At 40.7% G+C, this 11,383-nt stretch overlaps 1 protein-coding gene across 1 annotated transcript in view; it reads left to right on the top strand.

Moving 5' to 3' along the window:
• Window positions 1–358: 358 nt before the first annotated feature.
• Window positions 359–11,383, top strand: part of ngfrb (nerve growth factor receptor b) — a 33,125-nt gene continuing 22,100 nt past the window's right edge. The window contains exons 1-2 of the mRNA XM_020605380.1: window positions 359–872; window positions 5,323–5,464. Of these exons, the coding sequence (XP_020461036.1) occupies window positions 819–872; window positions 5,323–5,464 (196 nt within the window). The 5' untranslated portion in view covers window positions 359–818. The remainder of the gene's footprint in view (window positions 873–5,322; window positions 5,465–11,383) is intronic.

Below are 11,383 nucleotides of genomic sequence, written 5' to 3'. Positions count from 1 at the left end.
GCTGAATTAGTGGTGTGGTGAGAGGTTTAGAGGTAAATATAACAGAGTATGATTCAATTTTGCTTTTGGTTTTATTCAGTTGTTGCATACATGTTGATGCCCATGGCAGGCTTTTAGGTTATATAAGGTTTATTCACAGGTTTGTTCACAGAGGTAAGTCTTTCTGAGCTCTGCTGATGTGGTTGCTGTTTTCAGGCACTGATAAGATCAGTTCAGTGCTTCAGGGACACTAAATCTCAAGGCAAAAACAGACAGCAATGTCACGGATCGCTCTTAGTTTCGCAAGTTGTTCAACAGAAGGAGAAAAAGTAACACAAACTGAGGCTTTTGGAGCAGTGTCGTCTGTAAACCACATGCTGAATAGATGATTTAGACAAGACGTAATTTGTTTGATGGGTGGTTTGTCTGACTCGGAAAGAACATCTCCGACCATGATTTAGGCTGTTAAAGAGAGAGCAGGTCCATGTGTGTGGGCGTGGAAAGCGAGATGGCTCATTATCTGAAGTCAATGAGCTGAGCGTTCCTGTCAAGAGCGCAGAATGAAAAAGCGCACAGAGCCGAACATCCAATGGGTCAATCTCAGCGAGTTTACGCACTGACTGGATTCTGTCGGCAGCCAGAGTTTATGGACTGAGTGGTTTCCCGCTGCGATACACAGGTTGTAGCGAAGATTTACTTGGAGAGTTTATTTTCTCACGGCAAAACCAAAAAAGCAGAAGCGCAAAAAGACGCAGAGATGACAGATTTGATTTCACTTCGAAGTCAGTGAGACCCGCATCCTCCCGTGTTTAACCCAAACGTTGACCCTTCTAGGGGAGATGCAAAGAAGCTGCAGGATGAATTCCGCTTTCATAATAGTGTTACTTGGAGTGGTAAGTCGCCTTTTCCTCAATCGAAGCGTGTTTAATGTTTACCGTAAACTTTACTTGGATAAATCCTGTGACGCTCTGTGGCGACACCTGTGCAATCGCGCATCCACAGTAACTGGGAAAAGGGGGTTATTAAGCGGTGGGAGTTTGTGACAGAGTTTTTCTTAATCTTTTCCCTGCATCTTTCCCCTGGCTTTACCTTTCTTTATAGCAGTTTACATTTAGTATTTTAATATGCTTGTAAAATATCATTCGGTGATCTTAACAGGGGCCTTGAAAGTAATAGTCCGTGTCTTTGCACCTGTCTTGCCTATAATCTGTGGCTGAAATACAGAACTGAACCGTCCAGGATGATACTCTATAGCTCAACTTGCTGGATCTGTAGTTCCACCCTTCTCTATTACACGTGGCCCTACACACAGCAGGATAACAATGCCGCAGTGTCCTCTGTGGAAGAGCTCACCAATAAGCCATGTGGTAACTGATGAGGGGTTTGGTGAATGTATTGAACATTTCTCATTTTTGGCAGACTCTAGAGTCCCAAGCTCTGGCCAAGGAGGAACCACATCAAAAGCAAAAATCTCGAAAGTGTAAAAGGAAGCTAGGGGAGTCCAAGATCATTTAAGGATCTCAAAAGGGTAAAAGAAAGCTAGGGGAGTCCAAGATCATTTAAGCTCCCTGATTTATGTTCCTTTGTGGACATAAAGTACAGGGAGGAAATACTTTTTCTCAGTGTCTTATCTGACAGGACATGGTCAGGCAGGGCTGCAGGCTTGTCAAGGTCCTGGTGTAGGAACAGGCTGCATCACTGATACATGACAGCTGCTCCCACTGATGGGTGTTCATCCTCTGCTAGCTCAAGGAATGCAATATTCATACTGCCTGAACTGTCCCCATGTCACTCTCCCCTTTCTCTGTCTGTTGGTCTCTTCCTCTCACTTCATCAGAGATGACGATTCAGCATTGTTTGGGAAGGGATTAGCTGCAATGTCATTGCCACCAGTGTTCCCACAGCAGATCAGGATCTACGCTTGGATTTAATTAGGCCCAGCTCATTGGAAGACTGGTATAGTGTCAGGATCTACGCTTGGAGTAAATTAAGCCCAGCTCATTGGAAGACTGGTATAGTGGAGCTCTAATGGCTTTAACAAGCGTTGACAGTTGAGGTCCAGAGGTTAAGTGCCTCCAACAGAAAATTGACTGGACCATTAGTAAGATTGGCTGGAGCTCTGAAGTTATGTGCTCAGTTAATTCTGAGCGTGCATTTGTATGTGCTTGTTGCTGAAAAGTGTGTGATTACCTCACTTCTTGTTTTAGCTTAAGGCTGATAAAAGTTAGAGATCAACCCTCAAACTCCCATCTAAAAGACCCAATTACAAGTCAAGCTACAACTTGCTGAGTTCTGTACATCTTGTCCTTTCATTCCACCAGTTGTTTGCTGAAATCACTTTACCCTCTAACTCATGGTTATGTGCAATTTAGCAGCCAATAGCAGTGCATTGTCATCTCAGTTTTTGAGCTTTGGGACCTTTAGGTGTTGCACCCACACCTGGAGCTAGATTATTGTCAGTGAAAAAAGAGTAAAAGTCAAATGCTGGAACTTGGAGTCATTTCAGAAGTGTCAGTCAGATATTTTAAAACAGGTTTGTTCACATGTGAGGTTGTTTATGCATTTGTGCAAATGTATGTGTGCTGATGGGTGTGTACAGTAGGCAATATGAGGGGGCAGTTAAGGGAAGCAGGCAAGAGTGTGTGCAGTGACACATTTGATTAATTACCAAATGTCTTTTTGCCTGCGGTGCGTGTGAGGGAGAGAAAGTGCTGTGGTGAAAGGGAGAGAGAAAGGGTTCTGAGTCAATGAAGTTCTGAGAATGACAGGTAGTAAAACATTTTGAAAGTATGCTACTGCACAGTGGGAGTGTCACATCTTGAACATCAGCTTTTCTTTAGTTAGTTTAGTAAGGTCAAAGCCTCTAAAAGAAGGCCGAGTTCATCAAAGTAAACCTAAAACATTGCCTCCCTTCCCAAAAATCTTTCAGCAAAATGTTCAGATCTGATCTGGGAGGTTGTAATAAACATTTCAACTCAAAGGTTTCCCCACAGAGCCATTCTTAGACACGGATAACTGAATACCAAAGACTTGAAGGTGAATGGGCTGTGACACCATCAAGGGCAAAAGAGAGACATGTTTGAGTGTGTACTCTCTCTCACACACATTATCTGCCAGCTGACTCAGAGGTGCCTGAGGGGACACTTGATGGTTTCTAGAGCCTCCTCTATCTGGTCAGCAACATTCCACACAAACCTTAGCCCTGCCGATTTATGTTGAGTGCACATCCTTATGGTATCCCTCGACATACACACATGCATGCACACCTTCAAACTGTTCACATGTTTAGAGCTTTCAGTGTTCAGACCTGCAAAGAGCAGATTGACTCACATGTTGCTTATGAATGTGTGAATTAGTGTTGTAGTCAAGTCACTAAATCTCAAGTCCAAGTCAAGTCTCGAGTCCCCAGTGTTCGAGTCTGGGTCAAGCCCAAGTCACTAAAGAATAACCCTATGAGTCTTGAAAGGAAGAGAAAGTGCTGTGGTGAAAGGGAGACAGAAAGGGTTCTGAGTCGAGGGCAAAAGTCCCCATTACCTGAGTCAGAGTCATCAAGGGCTGCATTAAACACAATTGACACAGCTCTTGACGCTGTATATTCAAAACAGTGTATTGCACAACCACATAGAGTTTTGTAGGGAACATGTATTTTTGTAGGCCAACCCAGAAGTTGACATCGCCCTGGTTCCCTCGACAAAAAGCCAATGGGATTTTTCCATAGGCTTTTGGATTATTGCAGAAAATAAGCTCTGTGGCAATCAACAATGTATGACACACATTTTGTTCAGCAAGACAATCTTCCCAAGTGAACACTGCTTTTATCATCTTTGAAGTCCAAATACAATTGCCAGATGTAAAAAGCTACTGTTAGGCTTTAAAGAAACAACACCACAGTCCCATGACTTTAACATCACCACCATGACTTCCAACTGTAAATGATTTAGCGCTCTTACCTCTTCTACTAAATCCTTTCCTCTTAGTCTGACCTGATCTAGGTAGGAATCAGTGTCAGTTAGAATAGCTAACACACTCACACAGGCAATTTAGAGCTGCCAGTCAACCTAAGCTGCATGTCTTTGGATTGTGGGAGGAAGCTGGAGGACCTGGAGAGAACCCTTGCTCAGACAGAACATGCAAACTCCAGGTCGGCCGAGGTTTGAACCCAGAACTCTCTTGCTGTGAAACAACAGCGCTAACCGCCGTGCCGCCCAGAAGAACATTTTAACCTCACATACGATAGCCTAAAACAATCACTGCTCATGTATCTGGAAGGAATGAAAGAGAGACATAGTGTCAGAGGGCAATCGCTGCTTTCATCAAGGTTTGCTTTGGAGATCAAAGTGTGCAAAAGACCAAAAAAAAAAAAAAGGCTAGATTTACAAGGATATAATGTAAAAGGCAAGGCAAAGTCAAAGGTCTCACATAAACACAGACTCTCAGACACTTCCAGGCCTGGGTATGAGTACAAGTGTGTATGCACTCTCCTACACTGACACTTGAATAGGTAGAGGCACATACAAACTTCACTTGTCAACAACAACAAAGATAAAGCACTCAGTAAGTTACCGTTTAGGAAATGCAGAAAGGATTTAATCCAGCTTCACCTGGCCTTAAGGTTATGGTTAGATTAAGTCTAAGGTGAGTCATATAAGGATGCGGAGTCAGGTTAAAGTTGTGGATAAGACCCATGGTTTCCAAACTTATGGGCTTGTGATCCTTCAAAATAAAACCATGTTTGTTTTTGATGCGGTTGCAGGAGGGTTGTGAGCAGTTTATCCAAAGACTGACTTTACTTCTGTAGAGTGTTTCATTTGAATATATTGAGAAACTTGATAAGGAAAGGCTATCTAATATTCCACAAGAACACAGAAAGCAGAGAAAGAACCTGGAAAAACGGACAACTTTGTCCAGCTGAAAATTGCATTTTCCTATCCCATTAATCAACCCAGAGCCACTCAGGCTTATCTTGCAGCCCTCCCAGGGTCTTGACCCCTCAGCTGGGAACCACTGGTTTAGTGGTTCCAAAATAAATCTGAGGGGATGCAAGGTGCTTAACGGTATTAGAAAAGGGAAACGAAATTCTGCTTATTTTGCTTCTTCTTGTGAAATGCTGCAATTTGCTTTTCCCCTTTGTGCCTCTGGAAATGTATTAAATGAAGGAAAAACACTGGTTGAATTGTTCACATTGCACAATGCTACACATGACTTTGATTAAGACAATATATAATGTTTAGCTCTTTGTAGACAATAAAAAAAGTCATTTTATGTGTTAATTTTATGTTTGCAGCTGAATGTAAACGTTCTTTCGCTTGTCCCCCTTTGAATGATCTCTCTGATGATTGGCAGGTTGGAGCTCTGGCGAATAAAGAGTTATGCAAGTCGGGCCAGTTTACAACCAGTGGGGAATGCTGCAAGCAGTGTCCACCTGGTGAGGGTGTCAGCCAACCATGTGGAGACACACAGACTGTCTGTGTCCCCTGTCTTGACAGTGAGTAATGCAAAAAACAGCCATATAAATGTCACGTACACACACAATTTATCGTGTGCATATGGGTGCAAAGGGAGAAAGAACCACATGTGTGCACTTGAACATTAAGGAATGAGCTGTGTTGGCCACATGCCTGAATGCATAACACACATTTTTCATGCCATTTCATGTATTAAGTTCAGGTATTGATGACCAGTGACAGTGATTTAGTGTTTCAATTGAGAGAAAAACAATAAATTGCCATCACTGTGACATTCTCTCTGTAAGTCTTGCTTGTACAAATCCTCAACTGTGTTTACTGTCCTGGCAGTTTTTTTAATCCTTTAAAGTGCTGAATCAGGATCCATAATTATGCTAAAATAAATCTGTCGAGTAAATAAATCTGGACATGATGAGGCTTTTTGTAGTTTTGGCCAAACAATCTTGTTTTGGTATGAAATTACTAGGTTTTTAAAGTTGCTATAGCGTTGTCTTTTCTTGAGTTGTTGTGTTAGTTGTAGTTCGGACATCATCCCTTTCTAAAAGTTTTTTTATGTAATTCTCCACAGCAGAAGTGAATCTTACAGTAATTAAATAACTCAGACATATGAACAAAAGTCGCCTCCTTTAGTCGCCAGGTTAGTAATTCTGAGGCTGTACTTCCACATAATGAAATAGTGACCTGATATTCCCACTACATGAAAATTCAATCACCAGATAGATAGATCGACTCAGTAGAGCTAGTTTTGACACCAGATTTAGTCTTGTGATGAATATTTTGATTTTAATCAACAAAAACTAAAGTAATTTCAGTTTAGTTTTCATCAGTAGCAGGTCAGGCTCATTTTTGTGCTGCACTTTTTATAGGATACACCTGTCTCCATTTTTGTTGTTTACAGGTATTGTTCTCATCTGTGGTGAGATGAAACAAATTAAGCCCAACATTACTATTATTATTATTATTACACAACTGTGTACATGTGTCAAAAATAAAAGCTCTCAAAATATGCCTAATGATTGTAATATAAATGTAAAGCCTTACGCTGATTGAGCTGCATATCGTAGGGACTAAGAACTAACTGTAGATGTTAGAGATGCCAGAGTTACTGTAACTGTGCTCCAACATTGCTGCCCTCTTCACAGCCCTTACCATATAGGGAGAGGAGCTGGACTAAAAGACTTTGTGAAGACAGTGATGTTGAGAGGCTACAAGGGTGGAACCAGGTCCAAATTTGTTGCAGAAAAAAAAATGCAGTGGAGGATACTTAAAGTATAAGACACTGGTTAAGATGCCACAGTGTGGATTTAGATTTTGTAAACATGACTAATGACTGAAGGGCTCAAATGGATTTGTAAAGTCCCCTGTGTATACATTGCTGCTTGAGTGTAAATTAATATTTACCCTATGATTTTTTTGGTCAAAGGTCAGCCTGCGCTTGCAGAGGCCATGGTTGGTCCGGAGCCAGATCCTAAGCTGTTCCCAGAGTTTTCCTTGCTAACTGTATAAATTCTCTAGTTATACTGTATTCCAGGCCAGGAAGTAGTAATAAACTACCCTAGGTCAGTGAGGGATGGCAAACCATGAGCCAAGGAGGCCCACACCAGATTCAGACTTCAGGTCATGAGAGAAGTCACAGAGACTGTGAACATGTAGACAATTATTTAGTTCTGTTTTGGGAGCATCTTTGGAATGGTGTGTGCATTGATAAGTGTCTCTCAGATCAAGAATCTTGATAATATATTCTTTCTAATATAAAAACATTAACGTGCCAGACTGCTCATAAACTGTTCAACTGTTCTAAAATCTTCATATGTTAGACGCAAAATAACTTCAATCAGCTGTATCGCTGAGATTTCTGTGTTTGGTTTCCCAACATGGAGGTTTTCAGGGTGATTGTTTTCAGTCTGGCAGAACTTGTTTTGCTCGGACATGAACAAACAGACAGTGAGAGGCTCTCAGAACTGTCAAGTGCCCAGACAGGCTCTGCACTGACTCATGGAAAAAGAAGAAATTCAGAGCATAGCTCTCCATCAGATAACATTATAATGATATTTTAAGAACACTTCAAATATATTGATTAGATCTGTAATGCAAACCAATAGAGCTGAACTATGCAGAAGTGTTTTAACAAGTTTTGACCTGTCTGACTCTTCACTGACCCCCAGTCCAAAACAGTGTAGGCAGCCTACAGTCGGTCTGTAGGCAAACAGTGTACACGAGGCTGCAATACTCTCTATACACTCAGTCGACAGTTTATTAGGTACACCTAGCTAAAACTAATGCAGTCTAATAGGCTACAACACATAGAGGTGTTTCTGTTGTTTAGCCAATCCTAACTGGTATAAATGCGGTGGACAAAATAATAGAAATGTCAGTATAATGCACTACAGTGTGACAGCGTCAGAGGCTGCATCTTCCTGAAATCATCTTACACTTGAATCAACACCTATCTGTAACAGTTTCAACAGAAACTGAAAAACAGAGGTAGGATTCCTTTCAGGACTGTTGTATTAGACTGCATTAGTTGGTGTACTTAGTAAAGTGGGAGTATAGAGTTTGGATAGTAGTTGTCTTGCTCTTTTGGATTTTGGGAAGCTGGACGCCATCAGATTTTCAGACTTTGCCAAACACATGGGTTAGCCTTGAACCGACCTTTTCTTTCATGCCATTAAAACATTTCATTTTAAAATACAAGCAGTAATGCTCAAACACTGGCTTACTTGTTCATTTATGTAAGTGAAGCTAAACAAGGTTTGGTGCTCACATATGATAATGATGTGCTCACATCATATGGAATGGTTGGTTTAGGAAAGACTTCCATGTTAACCACCTACGAGTAATCAAGTCTTCTGACAACTTAATATGTGATTACAGAGTTTGCTGTGTGAAAATTAAAATCCGGTGCATTGAGAATATGACACCACATCCATTACAAGTGGTTTTAATTACATTGAGTCTTTGGCCGATGAGAGGCGTCCCTGTTTGTTTGGTTTTCAGACACTTGTGCAAATTGTCAAGTCAGATATGTTACAAAACAATGCTGTTTCTTTATCTCCGTGTCCTCTACTATACACAGATTATCAACTGGTGAGGATGCCGATGTTTTGCCTGGAATATGTAGCTTCAGCCTAAATCTTTACCATTATTTTATCTATGTAGCCATCATGTGCTATTTTAAAACTCTTTTATAGGGGTCTTGTTTTCATATTTATTTGTTTTTTGCTACAGCTGATAAAATAAGATCATAAGGTAAAAATGAGATGACTGTTATATTTTATCTTATTTATTAATTTTTAACTCCCTGCCTTTTTCACCCACAGAATTTTGTTTTGGCTAACTACATACACCAGACATTTCTTTGCACCTCTGGCCTATCTATTTTTTATTTTAATTTTTTTCTAAGGAGTTAACACTAACTTGTGTGACAAAAAGTGTTTATTACTCACAGGCCTTCTTCCTAATTGTTCCTTAACATCAACTCCCACCCATTACATGTCTTTGTGAGTGTTTTAGGTTTATCACCCTCAGTTGATATATTATATATACAAGCATTCATTTATAAGAGACAGGTTATCTTTTTTGCAGACAGTTAACAGGGGCTTTGCTGATGTGCTAAAAAGGACAGCCAACTGAAACAACAGGAGGAGGTTTGATGAATGAGCAGATGAGTGGAGATGAAACAGAACACATACAGCTGTTGAGCTGGAATGGAGACAAGTTCTCAGCCAGCAACTAATGGCTCATTCTTACACACACACACACACACACACACACACACACACACACACACACACACACACACACACACACAAACATGTCCAGGAAAATATTTAAAGGACACAAACACAGAGTAGCCAAAGTTCGATAAGCTCAGGAGTCCTTTTATGGGTGTTGAAAACAAAGCAAAGGATTGAATGTTGGACCCGAGGTGAAAGTGCTGTTGTGATATGTTGAGCCAGGAAAGGACCTTCTGTGCCCCCCTCCTCCCTCCACCTCAGATGCCTCCCTCACCACCCCTCATGCTGCAGGCTAGCGTTATTAATGTATTGACTTGCATTATTGATGCATGGCATTATGATAATGGCTCTGAGAGCACTCGCAGAGAGTGGGGGGTGTGAGTAGTCTGTTTGTGTCTGTTTGATGGGAGGGAGGGTGTTGCAGGAGATAATGGGGTGAGGGGGTAACCTTATATGACTGGACACTAAGAGTCCCACATATAGGAGTGGGGGGAGGAGCGACAGTTTATCCACATCAGAAGACATAATTAAGCAAAAAAATGAAAGACCCACATTTGACACCACCAATTTAAGAAGGAATCACACACAGATTCATCTCAGATGACACAGTCTCTGCTTTCTTGTCATCTCTGTGTCCGTCTCAGTGTCTATCTCTCCTCATCTCTGTTTTTATCTTTGCATCATCAGAGCATTCACTGTGGTTGGTGGGCCAGTGATGCAGACTGAAAACTTGATATGCTACGAGACACTGAACAGCAAAAGGCCTACATTGAGACTGCATGCCAAAAGCCTCCTGTCACCTACCACACACAGTTTAGTTAGCTAGCTAGTCACTGTAGTAGTTTAGAGCTAAAATGAAAATTAAACAGCATTTTTTTTATTATCGATTAATAGTTTAGGCCATTTTAAAACCAAAACTCCAAACATTTTTGGTGCCAGTTTCTGAATTAAGGATATTTAAGGAAAACATATTTGATCACAGCAGCAGCAGCAGGATCCTCAGTATCTGTTTGTTGGTTTTCTTTCTCTTCTATAAATGCACTAATGCACTAAAACATGCTAAACACAGTTTAGTTTATCTTACATTAAGACATGACTGCATTGTTCATCACAATTTCCTTGTACCCATGATTATGTTGTCAGATTGCTTGTTTTATCCAGGGCAAAGAAAAGGTCCACACAACTGAGAAGCTTGAAGTGGATAATATGTGTCCTTAAAAAAACTAGGGTTGAGCAATTATCAAAATAGTTGCAGATTATTTTTCTGTTAAACAACTAATGGATGAATTGACTAATTGTCTCGCTCTACTATACTGTACCTTTCAAAATAAAGAGTGCACTCTGCAGAATATACTTGACAGTAAGTTAGATATATTATAGAGATTTCGAGGTCATACAATTTGTCTGTATCTCACAAACACACAAGCTGCTCTTACAAATGGCTCTGTTGCATAATTTAGTGTTTCCCAGTCTCTATCCAGTGAAATACAATTCCATAAAGCATGCAATATTGATTGCATACTCTGTAGATATATCTGTCCTATATAAACCATTTAGGAAACACATGTGATGTTTATAAGTTCATCATCATCATATGTTGTGTGTATACCCACTGGAGAAAATGAGCTTTAAAAAATTCCTTAAGGTTAGTGTGACACTGGGAAACTGAATCAGAATCAGAATCAGTTTATTGGCCAGGTGTGTTGGACACACGAGGAATTTGACTCAGGTACATCGGCTCTCAATGTGCAAACAGTAAACCAGCATAAAGCTGTGTAATATAACAAAATAGCAGTATTAACATCAACAACCAGTGCAAACAATGCAGAAAAAGCAGCATAAATAGACAGTAAACAATACAGACAACAAGGAAATGTTCATTGAAATGAGATAATTAGGGATAAAAATAGAGTACTTAAAACAGAATACTAGAGACCTGTACGAGTCTGTATAATCTGTACAATGTATATTTACAGGTATTGCACTGAGGGTTATTGTCCAATCATACTGTCGTGGGTTAAGTGTTCATCAGAGTGACGGCCTGGGGGAAGAAACTGTCCCTGTGCCTGGTTGTCTTGGTGCACAGTGACCTGTAACGCCGTCCAGAGGGGAGGAGTTCAAACAGATTGTATCTGGGGTGTGAGGGGTCAGCAGTGATCCTCTCCGCCCTCCTTTTGACCCGTGAGGTGTACAGGTCCTCCA

The sequence above is a fragment of the Monopterus albus genome, unplaced genomic scaffold (genome assembly GCF_001952655.1).
Source record: "Monopterus albus unplaced genomic scaffold, M_albus_1.0 scaffold69.1, whole genome shotgun sequence".
In the NCBI taxonomy this organism is placed as follows: domain Eukaryota; kingdom Metazoa; phylum Chordata; class Actinopteri; order Synbranchiformes; family Synbranchidae; genus Monopterus; species Monopterus albus.
Note: the sequence above shows the minus strand (reverse complement) of the source record. Positions and strands in the feature narration are given on the sequence as shown.